The sequence below is a fragment of the Canis aureus genome, chromosome 24 (assembly GCF_053574225.1).
Source record: "Canis aureus isolate CA01 chromosome 24, VMU_Caureus_v.1.0, whole genome shotgun sequence".
In the NCBI taxonomy this organism is placed as follows: domain Eukaryota; kingdom Metazoa; phylum Chordata; class Mammalia; order Carnivora; family Canidae; genus Canis; species Canis aureus.
In genome coordinates, this window is record NC_135634.1 from 44788046 (window position 1) to 44815196 (window position 27151).

At 51.9% G+C, this 27151-nt stretch overlaps 1 protein-coding gene and 1 long non-coding RNA gene across 2 annotated transcripts; one reads left to right on the forward strand and one right to left on the reverse strand.

The window, feature by feature from the left end:
- Window positions 1-15741: 15741 nt before the first annotated feature.
- On the reverse strand, window positions 15742-20169 carry NPPC (natriuretic peptide C). The gene is made up of 3 exons (XM_077869669.1): window positions 19897-20169; window positions 19129-19439; window positions 15742-16235 (listed from the first exon to the last, which is right to left on the reverse strand). Exons 1-2 carry the CDS (start codon window positions 19984-19986, stop codon window positions 19149-19151), a joined length of 381 nt encoding a protein of 126 aa, XP_077725795.1. The 5' UTR covers window positions 19987-20169; the 3' UTR covers window positions 15742-16235; window positions 19129-19148.
- An 897-nt stretch (window positions 20170-21066) lies between these two features.
- Window positions 21067-21796, forward strand: LOC144296544 (uncharacterized). Its single transcript, XR_013363639.1, has 3 exons — window positions 21067-21106; window positions 21294-21358; window positions 21594-21796. It is a non-coding gene; the product is annotated as an uncharacterized LOC144296544 (long non-coding RNA).
- The last annotated feature ends 5355 nt before the right edge of the window (window positions 21797-27151 follow it).

Genomic DNA, 27151 nt, shown 5'->3' on the forward strand with positions numbered 1-27151 from the left:
GATAAGATGCAAAATAGTTTCCATAAGCCTCTGGAGATGTACTTGGGAGTTTGTTAACAGTGATTCCCTCCCCTCCCCCCAGAGGTTGAGGTTGTAAAATATCCTTAAAATTCTATGGTGAATTGTGTGCTTTAAATGGAGAAGTGCATGATGTGGGAATTATATCTCAATAAAGCTGTTAAAAAAATTTAAAAATCCTATGGCAGCTCTGAAATTTTCTCTCTTGACCAGCCAGGCTGTCATGGCATATTAGTTTTCTATTGCTGCTCTAACGAGTTACCGAAACTTTGTGGCTTAAAACCACACACATTTATCATACAGTTCTGTAGGTTAGAAGTCCAACATGGGGCTCGAATCAAAGCGTTGGCAGGGCAGCATTCCTTTCTGGAGACTGCAGGGGAAAATCTGTTTCCTAACTTTTCCAGCTTCTAGAAGTGCCCACATTTTCCTTGATTCATGGCCCCTTCTTCCACTTGCAAAGCCCTCAGTGTGCATCTCTGCTTTTCTTCTTCTTTTTTAAAAGTAGGCTCCGTGCTCAGCATGGAGCCCAGTGCACGGCTCAAACTCACAACCCTGAGATCAAGACCTGAGCTGAGATCAAGAGTTGGTTGCTTAGGGCGCCTGAGTGGCTCAGTTGGTTAAGCATCTTCCTTCTGCTCAGGTCATGATCTCAGGGTCCTGGGATGGAGCCCCCCACTGAGCCTCACATTGGGATCCCTGCTCAGCGGGGAGTCTGCTTCTCCCTCTACCCTGCCCCCCCATTCTCTCTCTCTCTCAAATAAATAAAATCTAAAAAAAAAAAAAAAAAAAAAAGTCAGATGCTTCACTGACTAAGCCACCCAGGTCCCCCTCTGTGGCATTCTTCTGTAGTCACATCTTCCTCTGAGTGACTGACTCATCAGCCCGCCTCCTCCACTTTTAAGGATCCTCATGTTGACATTGGGCCCAGCAGATAATCCAGAATCATTTCTGCATGTCAAGGTCTGTACCCTTGAGATGTGATCACATCTACAAAATCTCTTTTGCTGGGGAAGGTGATATATTCACAGGTTCTGGAGTTAGGGTGTGGATGACTTGAAGGGAATCATTATTCTGCCCCCCATACATGTTAGACTGCTGAGCAAATCTGGAAATGGTGGGAGAGTCTGGCACTGCCTATAACTACCGCCACCCGTCTCCAAAAGCAGCCAATTGCATGTGAGACACAGATCTCGGTGAGGGCCTGTGAGTCATTTTACTTAGTGCGGATGCTACTCTGAGGCGAGTCCAGAGCTCTTCCAAGCAGATCTCAGGGTTATCTGGGAGCCTGGGAGCAGGCAAGGCCAGACCTAGTGGGGGCTCAACCTGGCCTAAGAGGAGAATGAGGGTTTTCCAGGACCCAGGAGTGGCATGTGGGCAGTAGGCAAGGTCAGCCCTGGCTTCTTGATGTGCCCTGCAGTGCCCTGGGGGGTTGTCTTGTGGGTCACTGGGCCCCCACAGTGTATCTCCTGCACAGGGCAGGAGCCATGTGCATAGGGAGGCTTTTGGTTGGTTGAGGGACCTGGGCCACATGGGCAGGGCTGCTTGGCCGACTACTTCTGTCTAGGGAGGAGGCCAGGACCTCCAAGCTTCTGGGAGGGGAAGCTCCCTGCTGGGATTGAGAACAGGGTGTCAGTCTGGGGCTGGTGCAGCGGAGGCAGAGTCCGCAGCAGGTGCACGCACCTTTAAGGAGGAGCCACCTGGCCAGGGCCCAGCCTCCAGCAGCAAGAGGCCCACCTCCTGGGCATCAGCCAGAGCAGGAGTATCCGAGTATCCTCACCTCCTCCGTCTCAGTGGAAGGGGAGAGTGCCTGTGGTCTCTTGGGGAGGAAGAGAGGCAGTTCCATCATTCGGCCTCCTGGAGACCCTCCACAGTAGCTCTGTTCGGGCGGGGGGGGGGGGGGGGGGCGTGTAGTCCATTAGCACTTTCCCTCTGGTCGCATGGTGCAGAGCACTCAGCAGTAGGCCCTGCCCCTTCTCTAGAAAGGGGGGCAGAGAGGGAGCAGGCAGCTACCTGCAGAGCCAGATGGCTTATGGCTGCTGCCACCAGAGGAGAGCCAGCCACAGAGGCAGCCTGGCCATGGCAAGCTCCAACCCTGAGAAGCAAGGAGAATTCCAGTTGCCAGGACACTCACCTTGTCTACCCAGCCTCCTTTGAGAGGGTGAATTCTGCCCCAAGCCAACCAAGCACAAGTGGTCCTTTTGGAGATGGAATGCAAAACCCCTGAACTCTGGCCACAGTCAGTGGGCCTGAAGTGGGTCCTTGACCCCAGCTAGGCCAGCTGGCATCCATCCCTGGGATTTTGCTTCCCTTAGCCCCTAGATCCTCCCTGATGGTAATGCTGGCAGTTGAGGGGTGTGGGAACTGCCAAGCTCATGGTCTAGCTGCCCAAGAGAAAGTGGCTGACCCCTGAGGGGAGAGAGAGAGAGAGAGAGAGAGAGAGAGAATGCAGAGGAAGTCCCTGTGGCCTTGGCAATGCTGATTCTACACCCCTCACCCCTGTCCTCTCATCCCATTTTCTCCCCCAGTCCCTGAGATGTCAGGAGCTCTTTCTGCAAAGCCAGTGGGGGCTGAGGCTCTCCTCATCTGCGGCTCCAAATCTGACCTATCAGTAGACAAGCAGGGCAGGGGCGAACACAGGTCTCAAGAGCTCTCGGAGACACAGGGGTGGGGGGGAGGTGGGGGCGGGGGGAGAAGCTGAGAGCAAGGGCCTGGGGCAGCCAGGGAAGAGGGGTCTGCAGCCTCCAGGCAGAAGGTGAGAGCACTAGCCTGGAGGGACAGGGGGCTGGCTGCTCTGGGACTCAAGCTTGTGTTTGGGGAGCCAGGCTGCAGGTTCCAGGCACAGCTCTCCTGGCGGGGCCTTTGATGGAAGGCTGAGAAAAAGACAAAAAAGGGCCCAAGCTCTGAAGCACCCAGTCCAACTTCGCCAAAGTGGTCTGTGCCTCTCTCTTGGAAGAATGGTTGTAGTAACCATTCTCCCACAAGACTGATGTGCGTTAGGTCTTTTTGTTTTGCTAAAAACAAACCCAAAAGTTATGCTCTCATTGCAAAAACCAAAAAAACATCACCCAGAAACTATTGAAGTGGAGGGAAATGCTCATTTTCATGAATTTCCAAGCATGCAGTTCAGGATGATAGAAGCAAGGCATACGGATGGACAAACTCAAGCCGGTGATTCTCAGTGTGGTCCCAAGAACAGCAGTGCCAGAGGCCGTGGCACCTGGGAACTGATCATAAATGCATATTCTCTGGCCCCACCTGGGACTTTCCACAGTAGGAACTGGGGGTGAGGTGAGCTCCGGGGGCTTTTGCAATTCCATGCAGTCCTGCCACTTTCCCACCAGAGGGCACCAGTGGGCTGTGGTTTCCCTCTTGGCTGCTTTTCAGCTTCCCAAAGACTAGCAAGGATATTAAGACTTGCCCAAAAAAAAAAAAAAAAAAAAAAAAAGGAAAAAAAAAAACTTGCCCAGACTTTTTTTTTTTTTGATTAAAGAATGACTGTCACTATGTTGGGAATTGCTGGCTAATCTTAAATGTCACCATGTTGGGACCAAATCGTACTGTCGTTCTATCCTTGCTTAACGGAGGACCCAGTGTTTTGGGTGGTGGTGGAGCTTGCGTGATAGTGCTTGTTTCATCTGGAATGCGAAGAAACTTGAAGCATTGGGCTCAGCAACAAAGATCACCTCCTAATAAAAGTTTATATTCCATAAAAAGCAAGATACAGCTTCACGGTGGCCCATTCTGTCCTTCTGCTCTTCCTGAAGCCCTGACTTCTTACCCGCAGGGGAAGGTCCCCTGGGCTGAGAGCCTGGCGGTCACCAGTGACTTTTCTCTCCCCACCCTCTGGTTTTTTTCTTGTTATTTTCCAATCAGTCATACTGAGGTACAATTTACATGTAAGTGTACTCATCGGAAGTGTTCGATAGTTCAATGGACTTTGACAAATGTAGCCACCATCCCATTGATTTTTTTTTAAATGAAAGTTATAATAGACCCAATTATTTGCTTCTCTCCTCCCTGCACCGCCCCCACCCGCCCCCAACACAGTGTTTGGCTGCAGCTTTAGCATCAAAGGGGCTTTGAATTTGCCTTCAGAACAGTGCACTTCAGGCAGGGAAGGCTGTGTTGGCGGTGACCTGAGGGCCTTCTTGAGAGCTTCCCGTAGAAGCACAGGGGCCCAGGGCCACCTGGCTGGCTCAGTCGTGACCTGTCGGACTCCTGAGTTTGGCTCAGCTCATGATCTCAGGGCTGTGGAATCGAGCCCCAAGTCGGGCTCCGTGCTGAGCGTGGAGCCTGCCTGAGATTCTCTCTCCCTCTGCAGCACACTCACCCCACCCTTCCACCTGTCCCTGCACTCGCACTTTTTCCCTCTCTAAACAAACAAACAAACAAACAAACAAACAAACAACACAGAGATCCAGGAATGACTTGGGGGATCCATCTTTCTGCTGCCTCCCTGGAGCATTGGACTTTCTTCTTCACAGCCCTGAGTTCCCTTTCCTGGGAGCAGTTCAGACCTCAGACACCTTTCTGATATACCCACACTGCTCTTCCTGTTCACAGGGCTTTGCAGGAGTTTTAATAAGAGGTACATTTTATTTATTTAAAGTTTTTATTTTGGGGTACCCGGGTGGCTCAGTTGGTTAAGCATCTGCCTTTAGCTCAGGTCACGATCCTGGCATCCTGGCATCGAGCCCCAAGTGGGACTCTGTGCTTGGTGGGGAGCCTGCTTCTTCCTCTGTCCCTCCTCCCTGCTCCCATTCTCTCTGGCTATCACTCTCTCTCAAATAAATAAATAAATAAATAAATACAATCTTTAAAACGATAGTTTTTATTTTAATTCTAGTTAGTTAACAAACAGTGTTATATTAATCCCCATCACCTATATCACCCCTCTCCCCCACTCTCACCCCTCTGGGAAACGTCAGTTTGTTTGGGGTGCCAGGTGGTTCAGTCGGTTAGGCCTCCGACTCCTGATTTCTTATTTATTTATTTATTTATTTATTTATTTATTTAATTAAAAAAAATTTTTTTTCGACTCCTGATTTCAACTGAGGTCATGATCCCAGGGGCGTGTGACCGAACCCTGCATAGGCTCTGCACTAAGCCTGGAGCCTGCTTGAGATTCTCTCTCCCTCTCCCTACCCCCCACCCCACTTGCTCACACACACTCTCTCGAATAATAAATACATAAATCTTAAGAAAAAAGATCCATTTCTTGATCTGTGTCTTATTTTTTTCCTCTTTGCTTGTTTGTATTGTTTCTTCAATTCCACATTATGAGAGAAATCATATGATGTTTGTCTTTCTCTGACAGACTCATTTCACTTAGCATGATACTCTCTAGCTCCATCCACGTCATTGCAAATGGCAAGATTTCATTCTTTCTTATGGCTGAGTAATATTCCATTATAAATAGGCCACATCTTCTTTATCCATTCATCCATCAATGGACACTTGGGCTGCTTCCATAATTTGGCTGTTGTAAATAATGCTGCTGTAAACATAGGGGTGCACGGATCCCTTTGAATTCATATTTTTGGAGTAAATACCCAGTAATTGTGTGCGATTACTGGATTGTAGAATAGTCCTATTTTTGACTTTTGGAGGAACCTCCATACTGTTCTCCACAGTGGCTGCGCCAGCGTCCGTTCCCACCAACAGCACACGAAGTTTCCTTTTTCTGCACATCCTCACCAGCCCCTGTTGTTTCTTATGTTGTTGATTTTAGCCGCTCTGACAGGTGTGAAGTGATAGCTCATTATAGTTTGTATATTTTAAAAGACAGATTGTATTTTCCGAACTGGCTGAAAGTCACTTCCGTTAACTTATGTGTTTTTTAAACTTGCTTGCAACTGAGCAGTTACCCAGGATTGGGCTGTAAACATGATGGTTTATTCATCTGACAAATATTTATTGAGCACTTACTGTATTTTAGAGTCTAGACGATGGACTTTCGGTGTAAACAAGACAGAGTCTTGCCCCTGCTGAATTTATATTCTAGTGAAAAAGGGCAAGCACTAAACATGGAAGCTCATAATAGAAATGTCAGAAGAAGAACGAAGTGGGGCAAGAGGGTAACCAGTGTGTGGGGCCGTAAAGTGGGAAGGTATCCCAGATATGATGGTCAGGGAAGGCCTGTCTGAGGAGTTGGCATTTGAGCAGCCATCCGAATAAGTGAACGCACCGTGAGAATACCTGGGGACGTGACTGCCCAGCAGCAAGTGCAGAGCCCTGGGCTGGGAATGGTCACTTGGTTTGCACATGGGGAAGAGAGGGGGGAAGAGCAGGTGCATGCAGGAAGCCCCTGGGAGTCTCTGCTGCCTGTCCCCGTGTGAGATGCATGGGGGATCAGGCTGGGAGCAGAAGACTGGCAAGGAGTGGTCAGATCCAGGGTGTTCCTGGAAGGCAGGCTTGATGATCTTTGCTTCTGCATAAGATGACTTAAAACCTCTCTACCTGGATGATTGCAGGTCTTTTCTTTAAAATTCTGTCTGGGGTGCCTGGTTGGCTCATTCGGTTAAGCAGCTGCCTTCAGCACAGATCCTGATCTCAAGGGTCCTGGGATCGAGCTCCACATTGGGCTCCTCACCCAGCAGGGAGTCTACTTGTCGCCCTCCCTCGGCCCCTTTGCCCTCTCATGCTCTCTCTCTCTCAAATAAATAAATAAAATCTTAAAAAATAGAATATGATAAAATTCTGTTTCTATGAAATATGGTTTTGCTTGGAATAATTGTAACCTAGGAAAAACTTCATATTCACCCCTGCGTTCAATGCAGTTTGCCAGAGTAGCCCATGCACAGCTTACTGTTCTTACTATTTATTATTAACTGTGCCAACAGTGAAGACTTACTGGGGCCTCCAATCCTCCCCATAACCCTCTGAATTAGATATTAGCCCCGCTTTGCTAATAAGAAACCAAGGCTTGGAGGGGCAGAGATACTTGCTTAACCACACAGATCCTAAGATGTTTGTCTTAACTGTAGAGGGTCAGAGAGACTTTCCTGTGACAGGAAGAGACCACAGAGTGGGAATGTTCCCAGAAGACAGGTGGAAGCAGTAAACCAGGGAGAGCGGGCTTTGCATAGTCATAAAGGAAGTCTTAAAACTTTGATGGTGGCATTGGTGGAGAGTGAGTGGCTATTTTTGTTGCTTTTGAGCAGAGATGTGCGGAGAGGAAACCAGTGCTGAGAGGGAGCACTTCTGGGAGGCACCTCTCCTTTATCACGTGCCTTCAATGCGAGTGCTCTTTGTCTCTGAGACCATCCTGGGGCCTTGTGTGAGCAGCCAGGGGGGTCTCACTCATGAGAGTTACCCAGCTTCCCATTGGCAGGGATCAGCGCCCCAACCTTCAGCTTGCCCTTGGCTTCCACAAACTTTGGTTGAGCATCTCTGACATGTCAGTAACCGGGTGAGATTCTGGGAACATTGAAATGAGAAAGGCTCCATCCTTGCCCTTGAAGAACTTGCAACCACTTGGCAGGGGGTGGGGGGAGTGTGGGGATCACAGAGTATTTTGGCTCTGCCCAAATGGGGTTAATTTTACGGGCCTGGAAGCTAATGACCTTTCTGGTCATCTATTAGTAGACGTTGACAAGCACGATGACTTTTGGGTTTGGCTGAGGGAGGAAGAAATAGTTTGGGGGGAGTGCGGGAGGTGTTGGGTGGGCTGTCAGGATAACATAAAAGATGAACATACAGTGTGATGAGGAAGGAGGGGATGGCCTGGGGCCATCTGCCACCTTCAGCCTCTGCCCCTCCCTCACCCACATGGATTGAGTTCAAGGCCCAGAGGCCAAAATGGCTCCTGGCAGGAGCTGAAGGAGCAGTTCAGAGAGACTGTGGATTTGGTCCAGTAGGAACACGGAGTCTCCCTCAGCCCACCTCCAGACATGGGCACCCGGAGAGCTCGTGGGCTCCTGTGGGGAGTTTCTGTGATCAGCAGAGTAGGATCTCTGGGGGGGCAATGACTGCGTGGCCATGGTGGGCAATGTCCTCTTGGGCTTCTGAGCCATTGGCTGTCAGCCTAGAGGGAAAGAGAAGACAGTGTGTGGTGCCTCTGGAGTCTCCCTGAAAATGGGGGTGACAACAAAGGGGTGGCCTGAATCTGCAGGCCAAGGTAATTCAGGTATCTCTGTTACTGTGACTGAGGTTTCAGTCATTGTCCAGGAAGCCTGAGCACTCTGGTAGGGGAACACCATGGCACTCCCTCTGGGGAGGCACAGAGCAAGGACCCTTACGTGCATCATGTCCTGCGTCCTTGCAGCTGCCTCACAAGGCAGGACTAGATTGCTCACTTTTTCTCGAGGAGGATGCTGTGTGTCACCACCTGAGCCTCCCAACTGAGGCCAGGCAAGGTGATCTGGCCACCCAACATCTGGGCTGGTGCACCAGCTCTGCATGCAGCCTGGGAGACCCTACTCCTGCGAGAGTTCCAGTCAAGCACAGGGATGGGTTCTGAGCACGTGATTTATTCTAAGAGTTTTCTTTCTTGAGGTTTCTGAAACTCTTCTCCATTTTGAAATAACCTTATTGTTTTTTAAATAACCAACTTATTGAGATCTAGGTCACATACCCTATACTTTTCCCATTTATTTATTTTAAAGATTTTATTTCTTTATTCATGAGAGACACACAGAGAGAGGCAGAGACACAGGCAGAGGGAAAAGCAGGCTTCCTGCAGGGAACCCAATGTGAGACTCCATCCCAGGACCCCGGGATCACGACCTGAGCCAAAGGCAGATACACAACTACTGAGCCACCCAGGTGCCCCCTTAGCCTTATGTTTTTAAGTTTCATTTATGTTATAAGCATGTGTCATTGTCATCCTTTACAGATGAATGATATTCCATTGAATGGGTATACCATTTTTACTTATGCATCCCCCAGCTGATGGACATTTGGGTAGTTTCTATTTGCTGGTTACTATGAATAATGCTGCTACGAACATGTGCGTGTGTATGTCCATGTGTCCGTGTACATATGTACCCATCTACATGCATGCAAATGTATATGCATATATATATATATACACACATACATATGCATACTACCTCTTCATTACATAAAATACAAGTTCAAGCAAAAACTACAAAAAAATAAAGAGAGCCACCTGAAATCCCTCATCTAGAGATAATAGCCGTCACCATTTGGTAAACATCCTGCCAGATGTCACTGCATCCTCAGCTTCAAAAAATGATCTAAACCTTCTCCTTGAGCTTAGGTCCTGTCTCCCCCACTCCCACGGATCATGGATCATGCAGGAGCTGACACCATTCCTTCCATCTTGTCTCACCTCACCCACCAGGCCTTCCACGGAGAGGTGCTGAGGGCTCATAGGGCTAGTGCACTTTATATGGGAATGTGGGCCTAGCAAGAAAGTATATATATATACACAATCTTATAATTTTATTAACACAGAAGTGCTTGTATTTAATGTACAAATAAATAAGATACCCAAGGTTTTACTGATGGGGTGCATGAGCTCACAAATTTGAGCTACTTCACAGAGCGAGATGGAGGTAAATCCTGAGCAGCTTGGGCATCTCTCCTGCAGCCCCATCTGTTTTGGGTGGCGTGCACCCAGGAGGCTGCTGCTGTGGGCTGCCGGACTTGCTCTCTGCTCACACTCAGAATTCACACCAGAGCTGGGCAATGAGCAGCAGGGGAGGATGTGTGCACTGAGCCCACAGTTCTGACCACCTGAGCACCCAGCCAGGAGAGGGAGTCCCATAGTGCTTCCCAGGGCTCAGGGCTCAAGGCGCAGCCCGGGTCCCCCTTCTCACCCTGAACCCCCAGGCCGGAGGTCCCTGTCCCAGTTCGCACGTGCTGCACGAGGCGCCTTGATGCCCTGCACTGGCCTGCGCCGGGCGCGGGGCTGATGAGCCCAGAGCTGTGGCGCCCCTGGTGTCCATGCGGGTGCAGGGCGCCTTCTCTGACCCGGCTCAACTGGACCAACAGGACCCCTGGAACCTCGTTTTGTCCTGCTCGCACCCGGAGCTCCTCGGGCCTCCCCAGCAGATTGAACAAAGGGGGTGAAGGCCTCTAGAGAGGCCTTGGGGAGCCGGCCAGCCCGGGAGATGACAAGTCTGTCCAGCTCCGGATCTGCAGGTCTGCGGCCAGAGGAGCGATGCGCAGCAGCTGCGCGTTCCTCTCGGGAATGCAGCGCTCAGGAAAGCAAGGGGTTGGCAAACTCTGGGCGGGAAGCGCACTGTACTGGCCGGTATGATGCGCAGCCCCCTAAACGCCCCCATACACATGCACGCACACACACCATACACACGTGCACTGCACAGACACACGACGTGCACACACACATACACCCCATACACCCCCAATATACATACACACACATCCTACACATGCATCCTACACACACACACCTCACACATCCCCACACAACATAAACACACACTACACCATACACCCACACCACACACACACACACACCACACGTCCCACAACACACATCATACACCCCTCAATATACGTACACACACATCCTACACGTACATCATACACAGATACCACACACACATCCCTACATAGCATAAACACACACTATACCACACACCCCACACACAACATATACACACACACACACACACACACACCACACCATACCCTGGGGCTGAAATTGAAACCTCAGACCTGCAGGAGGGTGCCTCCCCCCACCTCCCCCCTGCCGTGGAGATGGACAGGCAGTGGACAGAGAGGCCCACCCAGGGAAAGAAGTAGTGTGCAATGGGACCCCATCTGGGGAAGAGGATTAGGGTCAAAGGTCTAAATATCTTATTGCAATGGAGCAACAAATAGAAAGCTGAAGGAATTTTGAAGAATGTTTTTGCTGGTTTTAATGATCCAGTTAAGGAGAGTGCCCTTAACTTATGTAAATGGAGACATAAGGAGACAGAGGAGACCAGGGAAAAAACAAATGGGCTGAGTTCTTTGTCTCTCTTGTGAAGGAGTCTGAAGTGATTGTTTATGATTTTGATTTTGATAATAATATAAATGTGGGTTTAATAATTTCCATGAAAAAAATAAGTGGAACCACTAAAAGAATTAAAAACAGGATGTCTACTTTCCAAATCATTGCAGAAGATAAAAGCAAGCCAAACAGTCTAGAGGGAAAAAAATTAAACGTAAAGGAACAACAAAAAAGAAAAATTCAAGAACCTTAAAAACACAAAGTAAATTTCAGATGAGGAAGTTGGCTCAAGGATAAGCAATAATGACAGCAAATGTGAACAATCTAGTTTCCTTATTAAATGCAAAGTGTCTCCAATTACATATATTTTATGTAATATATGTAATATAAATAAATAAATAAATAAATAAATAAATAAATAAATAAATAAATAAAATAAAAAATACACAGCAAGGGGAAGAATCAGAGCTTGGACAAAGATATCAAGCACAAATAAAAATAAAGTAGGACTGGTGTAATGTTCATATCAGATAAAGTAGAATTTACTAAGAGGTACAGGGCACACAATGTAGGAAGTCCTTAAGTGGCAACTGCCTGCATATGAGTCCAAGTACACTTCTGTTTCCGGGAGGGTAGGTCTCCTCCATTTCCAGGCACCAGGGAGGATCTTCAAAGTAAGGTGTGGCTGCATGACTTGCTTTGGCCAATTAAATGTGAGTGCATCACCTCCTGGTAGAAGTGCTGGACATGTGACCTCCCAACATACTGCTTCTGCACCCCTCTCCACATGGTGGAGACCTACTCTTATTTGGAGGTGCAACGCTCAGCCTTCGTTTGGTAAGGAGCTGTCTTGGAGGGCTCTGCCCAGACCCACAGTAGACTCTGTACAAGCAAGAAACAAATCTTTATTTTAACCCACTGAAATTTGGAGGTTTTTGTTACCACAGCCTAACCTCACATATCCTAATATATATACTAATACTGAATCTTTATGTGCTAAATAAATAAAAACCATATAACTGTTAAAATATAAAGATAAATAGAGCCCCCCTTCCAATTACAGTGCATTTTTCCAACATCATGATTAATTAGTCTTCAGTAAATCAATAGAGGACAGGAAGATTTGAACATAGTCACATAAGAAACAAAATGGATTAAATGCTTACAGAAGTTTGAATGGTGAAAACGGTGAAAACGTATTGATCTTACTTTTAAAGTATCCATGAACTGTTACAAAACTGATTATAAGGGATGCCTGGGTGGCTCAGTGGTCAAGCACCTGCTTTCGTCTTCAGGGTGTGATCCTGGGGTCCCGGGATCAGTCCCATATCGGGCTCCCTGTGAGGAACCTGCTTCTCCGTCTACCTATGTCTCTGCCTCTGTGTATCTCTTATGAATAAATAAAATCTGGGGAAAAAAGCTGAGGACAAGAATGAAAAATGTAATAAAGCAGAAAGTGTATAAGCACTGAGTCTAACCTCAGTAAAATTAAAGCTAATATAAATTAAGGAAAAATTAAATCCCACTTGAAATTATCAGGAAAAAAAATCAAGTCAACAGACCATTGAGACAATAAAAGTCAGAACACCATATATCAAAATTTGGACATATGAATACAGCCACACTCAGAAATAAATGTTCAACAACAATGTTCAACCTTGGGAAAGGTACAGAGAATTGTTAAGGAAACCAATATAAATAAATTATTAAGTTAAAAATATATACGAGCAAAAATATGCAGATCAGAAGATAGCAAAATAGTGGAATTCACGAAGAGCCTGTGTCCTGGGACCATGAAAAAGGGAAAACCGTGAATGGAAGAGATAAACTTCTGCCCCTCGAAAATCTGAATATACTTTGTTGGCAAATAGGTCCTGGCTTCAGAGCTATTTTTGGAGAGGGCCACATCTACAGGGAGGTGTAGATGAGGACCCAAGCTTGCAGCCCCCCAAGAGTGGCTGATGGACAATGGGATGCCGGAATCAGGAAGTACTCACCTTTATAAGGTGCCAGAGAGAGAAACACCTCCAGCCTCAGCCTGTGGCCCGTGAGGCACCAGCAGAGATGGGAGAAGGAGGAGAGAGAGAAGTTGGGCTATTCCTCCCTCATCACTTATGTTTTGGTGGCATGTCCTGCACCATGGCACAGCTCCCGTGGGACGAACCCTCCACCCAGCTCCAACTCGGAGACAGTGTCCTCCCTTCATCCCCGGGGAGAAACTGGCTTCCCTCAGCTCCTTGGTGGCAGCTGCCCACACCTCTGTAAGCAGTCCCTTCAGTGAAGCCTCTTCATGCAACCGTCTGGGTCAAATTCCATTTGTGATGGGCCCGACTGTGGCTCCCTCCCCCTCACATGGTCCCTGAGAGGGAATGCTCCTCTGTCTGCCCCTTATCAGGCTCTGAGCCTGTCCAGACATTGTCGCCTCTCTGATCACCCCTGGGGGCCCCTGGATCCTGTGCAGCCCATTTTGAATCACTCCTCTGGGGTTGTGGCTGTCATGGAAGGACCTCCCACGGCTTGGGTGTGTGTGTGTTGGGGGGGTAGACTCCGGGAACCATGTGCCTGGCCGAGGACCTGCCTGCTTCCATCACCTTCATGGTAGGTGCAGGGATGGGATCTCTCTGGGGCCCTTCCTGCCAGGTAGTCCTGGCTGTTGTGGTCACCCCAAATGGGACAGAAGCTGCAGGTTCCCCAGGCAGCTTTGGAGGCGAGGTGCTTATGGAGAAGGGGGAGACCAAGACACAGACGGGAGGATTGGAAGCTCTTAGGAATACCATCTGGGGAACCCCTGGAGATTTCAAAACTGTTATTTATGGAATATTTGTCTAATCCGTCTTGGCTTTTCAGCAGAAATTCCTACTGGGGAAGCAGCCACAGGGCTTCAGGTGGATAGAAACATCCTAAGTCCGCAGGCTGAGAGACTGGCTTCCACCCGGTGGGGACTGAAGTTGACAACAGAATCGTGCGTGTTCTTTGCGGGCTAATTCATGCGGTGAGAGCTGCTTGGCGGGGTAGCTCGGCCCGTGGGCTGGAGGCTTACTGGCCCTCCAGAGAAGCTCGGCAGGGAAAGCCTGTAGCTTGGGGACTCCCTGAATCCCAGAATTCTTCATCCTCGTGTCTTGGGGCTTAGGGGAGATGTGCCTGCCTCGCCACCAGCAAAGCCCACTGTGAACCCCCTGCCTTTCTGTTCCCCCTGCTTTTGCAACCCCCTCAGTGTCCCCCTGTGGGGGGTCCGCAGACAGCACAGGGAGCCGAGGCACTGGAGAAGCCCGAGCGCTGGGACCCCTCACCTGCATTGACACAGGCACCTGAGTTCTGAGCCACGGAGATGGGGTGAGGCCGAGGAAGATGATTATGCCCAAAGAAGGGTGCCTAGCCGTCCCCTGAGCAGGGTGGGAAGGGCCCTAACCTTCCCCAGCTGGAACCTGTCTTAAAAACAGTTTTCTTGGGGCACCTGGGTGATCCTGGGGATCTGGGATCGAGCCCTCATCAGGCTCCCCAGAGGGAGCCTGCTTCTCCCTCTGCTTATGTCTCTGCCTCTCTCTGCATCTTTCATGAATAAATGAATAAAATCTTTTTTTTTTTTTTTTAAAGCAGCTTTCTCACCTGGGCGAGGTCCCTGGGTTGACCTGAAAGCCTGCAGCTGGAGGGAAGAAAGGCCACGGAGCTCAGATGCCCGCAGAAAGGCCAGGTGCCGTGGTCACCTCCCGCACCTCCCGGTGTTCCTTGGGAACCGCTCAGCCCAGCCTGCTGACCTGTGACCTCGGGGCCACGCTTTCACCAAGGGGACAGAAGACAGACGGAAGCTGCTGCCATGCCAAGGATGGTGAGATTATTTCGGAGTTATTTTATTTTCTTGCAGTTTTCAGGAAAAGAGATTCTAAATATTCATAATTTCACATTCAGGCTCCACGGGGCATTGGAATCATAATTGTTAGTAGCTTCAAGTGAAAAGAAACAGCACAACCCCTGGCAAAGCACAGCACGTGGCCAACATGAAAGCTAATACCTTCTCGTTCTTTCTGAGGTCCTTGGCCTCCGGTCCTTGTTGACCGTGACATTCACTCTGAGTTAAAACTACCCACTGTTTTCATTTGTGTACTAAGGTTCACAAGGCAACCTGACCAACTCTGCAGGCTACACAGAAACCTAAATCCCACCCTCCCCCAAACAGAAGGGAAGCTTCCAGTGCTTTCTGTCCTCTAACAACAGAGAGAAGATGGAGTAGAATTAGAAGACCCTCAGTCAGCTAAACTCCATTTTAATTTAATTCACGGCATCTGACTTCCCAGCTGTGAAGTGCCCTAAGCAGAGTTTCTCAATTTGGCCAAACTGGTCTGAATCACTGGAGATAAAATGCACATGGTGAGTTGTATCCTATCTGGAAGACTCAGATTCAGTCAATCAGGATGTTGGTGGCGCCAGGAGACTGTATTTTTAGCAAGATCCCCAGGATCTTTTTTTCCCCCCAAAGATTTTATTTATTTATTTATTGATTGATTGATTTGAGAGAGGGAAGAGAGTAAGAGCAGAGGCAGAGGGAGAAGCAGACTCCCCGCTGAGCAGGGAGCCTGACTTGGGGCTTGATCCCAGGACCCTAGGATGAGCCAAAGGCAGTTACTTAATCGACTGACCCACGCAGGTGCCCCAAGATCCCCAGGGGATTCTGATACAAACAAATCCTGGCTGTTAGATCTACTTAGAGGCAAAACCCTTGTCTTCACATTCTCCCTCTTCCTCAGACACATCTAAAAAATAAATGCAATAAGTAAATAAAGACAGTTTTCAAGATGTTCATGGAATGACTTTTTTTTTTTACATTTTCCACTAGTTAAGACAAAAACATTACAATGATTGACTTCTTTCATTTAGTTACATAAATAAAATTTTTATAAATATCTCTTTATAAACAATATAAATAGCTTTACAACATAAATACATTTATGCATGACATGAATTTACAAACAGCAATGTTTTACAGCTGGTCTTGTCAGTCTCTTAAAAACTGTCCCTTGTCATCACGTTCGTGTAGGTGTGTGTTGCATGTATATAATATATATATAATATATAACTTTTTATTTTTTCATTTTCAAAAAAAAAAAAACCCAAACAAGAAAATCATATCCCCCTTCCCAAATAATAATAAAACAGCTGGTGTTGTGTATTCCCAGTACCAGGAAAAAAAAAAAAAAGAAATGTAAAAGCCACATTGCGTTGGAGGTGCTTCCAGATGCTGTGAGGCTGATGACCAAGAATGACCTCAGCAAAACGGAGCAAGTTCCCGATCCTGCAACACAGAGGGGACATGGGACACTCAGTTCTGGCCCCTTAGCTGAGAAAGCCCAGCCCACAGGACAGCCCCTTTCCCACAGCAGCATGAAGCATGGCCCAGGCCCACCTTGGCCTACTGGGCCTGACAAAGCCGTCTGGGGGTGGGAGGGGGCTGCTTCTCTGGCTCTCACCTCGTTGCCTGCTGTGTCCTTGGCACCTTCTGCCCCAGCACAGGTGGAATCAGACTGCCTGCCAGCCCTCCTCCCCCTCAGTCTCCCTGCAGACCTTGCCCTTGGCACTTGGTGAGGAAAAGCGAGTGGAAATGCCCAAACCCTCAGTGAGGTGTTGGCCTCAGCAGAGGGGAGGGGAAGGCAAACATCCGAGGAGCTGGGAATTCTGGGCTCAAATCCCAACTCTGACATTAACTTCCTGGACAGCCCTGGATAGCTTTGAGTATCTCTTTCCTCACCCATAAAATGGGATAATAGCCACCTCCTGGGGCCGGCTGGAAGATTCAAGAGGGGGCCACACACTGGGCAGCGGCAAGGTGTCTGGGTCACTGATGCCCCTCATTAAATAGCACTTCCTTCTCCAGCTCGCTTTGCCGCAGGAAGGGTCCTCTTCAGACGCAGGGGAAGCAGGGTCCCACGCCAGTCCTGGGGCACTGAATGGTCATGCTGGGCTGGGTTGAGAGTCAAGAGTCCTTTGATGAGGGCTCTACTAGCTCTCTGCTAATGGGCGTGTGGGTGCCCTGGGGCCTGAGAGAGGGGTCCTCCTCGGATGGTGTGGTGCCTTCCCAGAGGACAGCACACGCAGAAGGACCCCAGGCCTTGATGAACTCCCATGTCTGGCTGTCCCATGTGTTTAAACAGATGATAGATGTCTGTGATGTCCCTGGGGCTCAGGGGCAAGGTGTTCATTCAGGCATTGGCCACACCTTGTCTCTATCATTAGAATTTTATAACCAAGACTGTAACCATCAGCGACAGTCATTATGGTGACTGCTAAGAGCCAAAGTCAACTCCTGAGTGAAGTCAACTCCTAGTCAAAGGGGCTGAGATGTCTTAGCAATCTGGCCTCCTGCCTACTACCTCCCCACTCGCTGGGCCATCACCTGGTACCCACAGATGGCCACACCCAAGAACAAGGAGACTATGGGGACGTGCATGCCGGGCACTGTGAAGACCCCCTTCCTTGTCTTGCCTCCTGCTAACCCATTGAATAACATTTATTTAGATTCTAAAGTTGGAGGTTGATGTTTAAATCACAATGTGAACTGAAAATGTGACCCCATCTCTCCATTATTTCCATAGGACAGAAGAGAGCCAAGCCATTACCATGGAAGCTACTAAAGGCCAGGACCCCTGTCCCAGAATCATCTCTTCCTGTGCAGGGGTGAGTCAAGATCTCAGACAAACGAAACTCCTGCAGAAATGGGGAGGAGCACGCAGCCCAGTCAAGTCTGGCTGCACGGAGGAAAAACCCAAGGCAGGTGGGAGAGGAGTGCCCCTGAGCTGGGTGGGGCATGTTTCTCTGGCCATCGACAAACATTTTTAAAAGCCTCTTGTGGGAGTGCTGTCAGTCCCAGATCACCTTAGGCAGGCACTTGGCCCTCAAGCTGCTCATGAGTTAATTTGGAGGAGGTAAATAGGTTCCCAAACAACAATGGTTCAGATGAAAAGTGTTCTGTGCTGAGGCAATGTCCTGGAGAGCTCCAAAGAGGGGCACACTCATTGCCCTCTGGGGGAAGACAGTGTGGACACTGACAGGGCTTCTTGGGCAAGAGAACGGCTTGCCCGTGGTCTTGGAGTGGGATAGATAGGCTGTGGGACCAAGGATGGCAGCAGCCAGGCTTCAGGGAAAGGTTGAAAACCAGAGTCAGTTCTTAAATGTGAACTTCAGAGGTGGGCTCTGTATTTCCATGGGAACTGAAGGGCAGCAGGAGTGGACAGGAGGGCGGAGGCGGGGACCATCTTTGCCACACTGCCAGGATGCTGGCAGGGGCTGAAGGTAGCACAGGGGTTTCCAGCCCTAGTGGAGGGGCCCAGGCATGATGGAGGTGGGAAGCTGGGGAGGAGCTCAATTTGGGACATGCTGAGGTCCAGGTTGGGGCAAAAAGGAAAAAAAAAAAAAAAAAGAGAGAGAGATGTATTTTAGTCTTTTTCCCTGCCCTGAAATAGTGCCACAAACACCAGGGTTCTATCCTGAAGTCACGAAGGCAGCAAGCAGCATCAGGACCCTGGACAGACCAGTTTGCTCATAGCGGCAGGTTAGAGAAGGGGTAAGAATTAGAAAGCTTTGGGGCAGAAGGGCATCCTGGTGATGCCAACAGAGGGCTATTCTATTGTGGAGGGGCAGGTGTTTTTCCAAGTATGTCCAAGTTAGTCCCGGGAAAGAGCCCTGACCTCTGGGCTGCCTACTGCCTGGGCACCACGATCCAGGGCTGGCAGGTAAACTTACCCTCCGCTTGTGCGTATGCTCTTCCTTCTCTGCTCCCACAAACCCACGGTCTCCCCTCAATACCCTCAAATGGTCAACTGGGACCAGTTCTGCTGGTTTGCTCAGGGTCCGGGTGTGAGCAGGACCCCACTCCTCCCACGGCCCCTCACAGTCGCGGTGTCCATGCAAGCTGTCGGCTTCTCTAGAGGAGGTTAGGAGGCTCATCCGGGTGGAGCCGTTTCTGACCTCGCCCAAGTCCCCTAACCGCTTTATCCCTCACTTTTTTCATCTGTAAAATGGGACGATAATGGGGTTGGGGGCAAATGGCTCGCGCGCACACGCTCGCTCGTGCCGGGATCGCCTGGGTCTCCTCCAAAGGGCGCCGCGGGGGATCCGGGAGGCCCGGGCTGCGGGCGGGGGTCGGGGGAGCTCGGTGCGCACAGGCCCCGGGCCGGGTTGGTGGTACTCACCGCCGCCAGGGGTCGCCGCACTAACATCCCAAGCCGCTCATGGAGCCGATCCGGTCCAGCTTGAGGCCGAAGCAGCCCTTGGACAAACCCTTCTTGTTGCCTCCTTTGTATTTGCGCGCGTTGGGGTGCTCATGCAGGAGGCGCACCCACGCGGCCCGCGACTTGGTGTCCACGCGCAGGTCCCGGAGCAGTCGCGACCGGTCGCCCTTGAGGTTGGCGCCGCCGCCCCCGGGAGTTTTGTCGCCCTTCTTCTGACCGCCCCCCGCAGCCTGGGGCTCGGCCAGCTCCTCCCCGGGCGGAGTTCGCGGGACCTGTCCGAGGGAAAGGACCGGCAGGTGAAGGGACGCCCGGCGGCAGCGCCAGGTACTTGGCGGGACCCCTGCTGCTCTGGCCCGACGCCCCGCCAGCGCGATTTGTCCCTTCGGAGACCCGAGCGCGCCCCCACAGACGCGGGACGGCTCGGCCCTGCATCCACCTGCCACGCAGCCGCCTTGTCGGCTCCTTCGGGGAGCCCTTGCCCTCCCGTCCTTTGCGCCCTGCCGGGCTGGCCACAGTGGGGCAGGGGCTGCGCATCTGTCGACGTTCTCCTGAGGCTGGGGATGCAGCCCCCCGAGGCGGTGTCGAGGGCTCCCCGGCTCGCACCCGTGCACGTCTCGGAGGAGAGGGCCGCCTTCGCGCCCTCTGCTCCCTCTCGTGCGCTGCAGCCTCCTAGGCCCCCAGCCCTCCCACGGCCCCTCACAGTCCCGATGTCCATGCAACAGCACCCACCTTCGGCGGCGCCCCGGGCTTGGCTTCGGAGGGCCGGAGCGAGAGTAGCGTGAGCAGCAGGGCGCAGGCCAGCAGCTGCGAGAGGTGCATGGTGCCGGTGGGGTCGAGGGGCGCAGACCAGCGGCAGCGAGGGCGCACGGGCCGGCGGGCAGACGGGCAGGCGAGCGCGGAGCAGGCAGGCTGGGCTGCGGTGTGGGCGCGAGTCCCAGTGCTGCGCGGCGCCGGCTGGGTGCGCTCTGAACCCGCGGCTCCGCTCGCGCCTTTATAATCCAACCTGCCGCTGATGTCATCCTCCCGCCCACCCGGCTGCCCGGGCCAATGGCACGCGCGCCGAGGGCCCGGAGGGGGCCGCGGAGGCTCCCCCACTGCCCCCACCTACATCCCACCCCCGAGGGATGCCGCTCCGCCAGCTCTCTCCCGCCGCACTCGCGGCTGCACAGCGGCGCGCACAGGGAACTCCATTTGCAGCGAGCGCGTGCCAGGCATGCCAAGCGTTGGTGCTCCCGGTGCCCCGCACACACGCTTGGACCTCAACACACGCGCTCTCCCTAGGAGGGATCAGTTTCCCTCTTTGCAGGTGCAAAGACTGGCTCAGAGGAATTAAGTCATTTGCCCAAAGCCACACAGCCAGAAAGTTGGCACAGCCCGAAATCCACGCAGATCTGCCTTGTTGCCAAACTCTTCCCTGGGCACCAGGCAGGAGCAGGCCTGGTACTGCGGCTCCAGCACCTTTCACCTACTCGGGAGTTCAGACCGCACCAACGTCTTTAAGTTAGGGAGGCAGAGGATGGGGTGGAAGCTGGGCCTGAGGCGCAGGGAGAGCGAGGTTTGAGGTTTGCCCCGGGGCCGCAGGGGGGAGCGCAAGTCCTACACCGGAGACTGCAAGCTTTTTGCCTGCGGGTGTTTCTGAGAGTGAAACGCGAACCGGATGGGCTAAGACGGGAGGCCGCAGATACCGGTGCCCACGCGTGTGTGCAGGAGCATCCTGTACACGTCACTGTGGCTCTAAGTTCGCGCTCAGCCGGGTCCGCTGCACCGAACCCTCGAGGTCTGACCCCGGTAGCTTTCGTGTGCACTCACCGGTGTGCACCTGAGCCAGTCTGTCCCCGCGCCGAGCAGGCCGTTCTCCGAGCGGACCCGCGCACCTGCACCGGCTGCAGAGAGAGCTTTACCAGCCTCGAGCCCAGTATGGCTTCCGGGGACGTGACAGGTGGTTGCCTTCCTTTTTTTCAGCCTTAGATAGTCAGGACAAAGTCACCTAGACCCGCTGCTCACAACTCCCTCTCCTGGGACAGGCTCCAAGGAGTCCCTTCGGGATGGGCAGAGGAGGCAGAGAGCCTGGGACCTCAAGAACTGAGTGAGGTGCAGAAATGTATGATCCCATTGCCACCCCACAGGACTCTGCTGGAGAGCACTCCCCGGGGCCAGGGCGGTGGTCCCTAGGTGCCAAGACCGAAGCCAGGTACAGGTGCCTGCGGGAGTTTGTATGTTGCTTTCCCCCCCCCCCCCACTCCGGAGAGGGCAGTGGCGGTCAGGAAGGGCAGGGGGAATCAGGTGCCCCATGGATAGCTCCCACAGCTGGGCCTGGGCCTGGACACGGAGGCAATGGTTCCATGGCCCTTCAGGGTCTCTTCTTCCCACCTGGCACTCTGACTCAGAAATTGCAGACCCACTGAGCCCAAAGTCCTGTTGTGTAGGGAATAATCTACATCCGAGGCCTGAGTTTGGCGTAGCAGAATTTCCGAGTCTAGAGGAGGATTCGGACATTGACAGGGCATCCTCTGGGAGTTCTGGTGAGTGGATGCAACATTTCCACACAGCCTCCCTGGTTGCTGCTCTGTGGTAACACCCATAGAGTGGCACCACTCTTGCATTTGAGGAGTAAGAAAGAGAAGCAAGAATGGGGAAGAGGGAGGGATTTCCGGGTGGGTGATGGAGGTCCTCTCTCCTCTTTGCCTACTGATCAAAGGAGAATGTTACCACTCTGGAGCTTCTCTGAGATTTGCTTTATTTCCACCTGTTTAAGGAGCTGAGCAGATTGACTCTAGAGCCAGGCATTGGGCTCTTTTCCAGGAGACAGCAGCTACATCCTCTGAAACTCCTTATTAAGGACAGGTTGGAAGCTTCTGGTGCACAAAGTTTACCTCCTTCTGTCTGAATGTCTGTAGGCTGGTTCTTCCTATCTTTTGTGTCCCTTGGATGTACTTGGTGACAGCTGGCTAACTATCTAAGTCTCCCCTCTCTTTGAGCTTTGAGGCTAAATTAAATAAACCAACCCCACCCAACCCCACCGCAGTGTGGACAAAGCCTTGGACTCTATTTCCCCTCTTTGGATCTTTGGAAGTGGAATCTTCTGGTGAGCCCCCGCTGGTGACCACTGGGCTGTGGTCATCTGGGGCAGACCAGATCCCAGAATAGTCACCTGTGGAGCGAGGCCTCCCTGGGGCAGCTCCTGCTTAGCTGCGGCCTGGAAGGTGGGGTGGATAGAAGTTCCAGGACTAGGCTGGAGGAACCCTCAGGAAAGGAGGTAGTCAGCACGTCACTGCCTTGGGCTCCTCCCATAGTGAAATGGAGAGGAAGCTCTCTCCCTCTGGTCTAGAATGGGGACTCAGGTTCCTCTGTCCTGCTTTTCCCTCAAGAGGTCTGCTTTTTCTGCTCTGGTCCCAGGGACAGGGCCTGGGACAGTTGGACCCACTGAGCAGCTGAACCGGAGCTGTTGGGAGCACTTTATTGAATGCTCAATGTGAAAACTCCTCCTGATGGCAAGAGGAAGAGAAAAGGCCACTGGGCCTCAGGAGTCCGGAGTTCTGTAGGGGATCCTGTCCTGTGTTACTTATACAGCCACTGATTCCCCCAGTATCCACTGAGCTCCCTGGCAGCCTGCGGAGTCCCTTCCCCATGAAGAAGGACCCCAGGAAACAGACGCTAGCTTTGTAGGCTGGAAAGGCCAATGGTGAGGAGGGATGGCAGCTCTCCCAGCTTGGGCTAGCAGGGCGGGCTTCCTGGATAGGGAAAGTCTGTACCGAGTTGAGCTGAGCAAGGAAGGGATCCATGGTTAGAGGGTTGCAGTAAGGGAAAAATAAGAAGTGGCCTCGCCAAAGGGCAAATCCTTGAAACCAAGGGAAGTGGGAGGGCAGCCCCTGGTTGTTGCAGAGCCCTGCATGCTCAGACCGGGGAGAGTGGGGGTTTCAGATCCAGAGGAGGCAGGCTTGGGAGAAAGGCTGGTCAGCAGAGGCAGGTTCTGGAGGCATTGGTGATAAAGAGGGGGAGGGGCTCGTCTGCAAGGGTGGGAGCCTACTGTGCTCCGGAGGGTGGGGAGGAACAGCAAACTTGGTTGCAGGGTGGTGGGATGGTAGGGGGTGGGCATGAAAGATGAAGCCGAGCGAGGGTGGTCAGTTGAGAGGAGGAGGCACAGAGAGGGAACAGGACTTGGGGAAAGTCAGAACCAGGCTGAAGTGTGCCGAACCCCAGGCATCTGAGAGTCACACGACTGGGACCCTCTTCTTGCTCCTGGACCTCTGGAATATGGGGACATGGAGAGAAAAGACTCCATTCTTGTGGGCTCCTTTTCCTTTTTTTTTCTGGTCCATGAAGGCAACGGGAGACCCTGGCACCTGCTACAGGCCAGGCCCTTCCTTGGGACAGTTGATATCCACTCGGCTAGCAGGACCCTATGGAACATGAAGGGGGCCTTTGTGAGAAGGTGTGCGGAAGGGCTTTTCCGAGGCTGGAGACCGGGTGGTGAAGGCAGGATTGTGCAGCTCCCCTCCCCAGGAGGTGGGAACTTGCTCCCTGGGGAACAGCGCCCCCTCCTGGCACTGGGGCAAAGCGGGAGGGTTCTCAGGCACACAGAGGAAGGGAGGGATCCTCAGCAGCCCATCTGTTTTCTCTGCAATTATTTCATCCCAGGGGCCCCCTTCCAGCTGCATAACTTCCCAGAGAGGACACTGAACAGGCGGTGAGCAGATCTTATGGAGTCCAGGCAGGGAAATGTCAGCGGGACCCTGGCCAAGTCCCATCACTGCTCTGGGCCTTCAGTTTCACCACCTGTAATTGCGAAAAAGCTGTACGTGCCTCCTGGATGGGGGCAGAGTGAATCAGGAGGCCCGACAAGAGGCTCCCAACCCTGAGACAAAGGCAGGAAGAGCAGCTGGGGGCAGACGAGGAATCTGAATGTCACTGCATGAGAACACTCGTACTTCCGAGCCCCCAACAGTTCCTAGGACCATTCGGTGGTGGAGACCCATGAAGGACACAGAGACCAAAGCTTGGCCGGGTCTTCTTGAGCTTGGTGCCTCCTCCAGGAGCTGGAGGCCAAGGAAGTGTCATCTCCTCCGTCCTGGGCCAGAAATTCCAGGAAAGCTTAACCTAATGGTGCCATGAGGTCTTTGTCTGACCCCAGGACACCCCCACCTGATGAGCCAGCTGCCTTCCTTCTTCTTTCCCAGCAGCTCTGCCAGCACCTGCTCCAGATGGCCTCCAACCCCGCTGTCCTACGCAAGCCCATGACGTCAGAGTTTATCCCTCCTTTTTTTCCTTTTCAAAAATAAAACAGAGATAGGGTTGACAGAAAGCCTCAATAGATAGGCTCAGTTCCCTGGGGGGAACGACTGCTCCCCGTGTGGGTTTGGCTTTTACCAGGCAGGCGAGGGAGCAGAGGGCCTAAACCCTGAGGAAGCCAGCAGGGAGGTAAAGGCAAGGGCCCTTCTGAGCCAAAGACGGTTCAGCATCCTGACCTCGGCATGTAGTGTGCACCAGATGTTTGCAGAGGGGACAGATCTGCTGCCAGGCTCTGTGTCCTGGAGACTGGGTTTGCCTTGGCTGGGCTCTGGTAAAATGTTGATCATATGGAGCTTTTCCAAACAGGAAGCCACTCCTTGATGCTCTGGGGGTTCCCTATAGTGAGCCCATCTTCTTGGTGTATACCTGGAGGGGCCTGTCTACTCTCTGGTCTTGGAGAAGGAGGCCTCTGCATGCAGGTAGGAGGGGCCCCAGGTGTCTTATAGACGCCTCTGAACTTGGCACCTTCACGAAAGGGAGTATGGGATGGGCCCTCAGGATCCGGGGCCATGAATCAGCTGAGGGAACCCCATCTCTGGGTTTCCCAAGCCTCACAGTCCTCTGTGGATTTCTGCCCCAGGAGTGTGTGATCATCAGCCACTTCCTGGTGAGCAGTCTGCGTGAATGGCCAGCATACACTGGCAAGAGAGAGACACGACCAAGCTAGATGCTAACAAGGGTTGGAGAGAACATACTTCTTGCAGTCTGGGTTCAGTGATTGGAAAATATTTTTAAGCCCAAGCCCCACCACCCTGAAAAAGCCCAAAGCCCATCATTTTTTAAAAAAGATTTTATTTATTTATTTTATTTATTATTGAGGGAGGGGCAGAGGGAGAAGGAGAGACTCTCAAGCAGGCTCCCCACTGAGTGTAGAGCCCAACTTGGGGCTCGATCTCACAATCAGGAGATTATGACTGCAGTTGTATTGGAGAGTCAGACGCTTAACTGAGTGAGTCACCCAGGTGCCCTCCCCCGACCCTCACCCCCACCCCGCTAAATTTTTTGGAACCCACCCTTGTGCCTGTGGGATTGTTTCTGGGTCCAACGTGCACTATAACACAACAAACCTTTTCTCAAGGACCTCCCAGTAGGGCCTCCTGTCTCAATGCAGGCTGGGCAAGGAGAAGACTCCTTTCCTCCCAAAATGAGGCCTGTTTTGTTTCATGGGTGAAATAATTTACAGTGGTAAGGATGGGAGGCAGGCTCTGTGTGTAGTGGACGGATATTAGTAGATTTTTTCTGCCTGGCTTCTCAGCCACCCAGGGAAGCTGAAATGCCAAAAGCTTGCCTGACCACCTCTGCAGACTGTGCATGGGTGTTTGACCTGGACTCCCTAGTTTTTGTTGTTTGTTTGTTTAGAGAGAGAAAGAAGAGGGAGAGAGGGGAGGGGTAGAAGGAGAGGGAGAATCTTAAGCAGGTTCCATACCTAGTGCAGAGCTGGACACGGGACTCGATCCCACCACCCTGAGATCATGACCTGAGCTGAAACCAAGAGTCAAATGCTTAACTGAATGAGCCACCCTGGCGCTTGCCGGCCACGTTGTCTTGAAAAATCACGTCATAATTGTAAATTTGTAGTTTGTAAAATTGTGAATTGTCAATTATTTTGTGGGATGATTAAAAATATCATACCCACTCTATAGAATTAAATAGTTCCTGATCCTAGCTCACGGCCTGGTGGGGGAGTTCAGTAAAACGAATGTGACATATGCTCATACGTGTTACTAAATTAAGCAAATATTTCTAACTTCAGCACCTTCTTACCCCATTAAATCCAAATGTGTTTCTCAGGCAGAATGGGTTTCACGGAGTGAAGAGAAACACAGAGTGCTGAGTGATGTGTCGTGAGAAAATCCAGAAAGTGGGTGGTAACTGGGCCAGGAGTGGAGGGTGAGGGGCTGGGAGACAGGGCACCTGGCTTCGGAGAGGAACTGGATCCTGCCCCTTCCCTCCACCCTCCGAGGGAACTTGAATGCAGAGGCATTTGAGCGTCATGCCCTGGACAGCCCGGCCCCATACCTCCGGGCGCAAGACCCCGCCTGGGTCTGGACCAGGCCACCTTCTCTTGGTCCCCTTGGACAGCGTGGACTGCAGGGCAGCAGAACAGCGGTTGGACTAGGGTGGCATGGCTGGGACTGCTCACTGAGAACCTTCCAGGAGGTGAACCTCATGGAGAAGGATGCGTGACAATTGGGACTGATTTCTGAGCTGCGCTGAAGCAGGAGAGCCTCCAAGGCAGGCTTGTTTCTGGCACCAGGACCTGGCAGGATCTGAAACGATGTGGGATGGCCCGGGAATCTTCTGGTGTGATGGTCCTGCTGAGTGCCGGGGCTCTCCCTGGGCCTGCTGGTCCCTATAGACTCTGGTTCCCCACAGTCAGCAGGGGCCCAGCCTCAGAGTCCTCACGGCTCCTGAGCCTGTGGCTGTCACAGCCCCAATGCCACCATCTGTGGCTTCTTGAGGAACACCTATGTCTACCTCAGCAGTTTCAGTTCCTTGCACACTGCCCGCCACACAGTAGGTGCTTCATAAATGCACAGGGGTGTAAAGCCAGCAGAGACAGCCTCTGCCCTCCCAGCGGGAAGGTGCTGGCAAAGCCGCCAGCAGCGCCACCCCACGCCCTGCCGGCTCTGATCTGCCCTCAGCCACACACCGGGCCTCACAGGCTGCACAGGCCTACGGGGGAGCTGGCCGG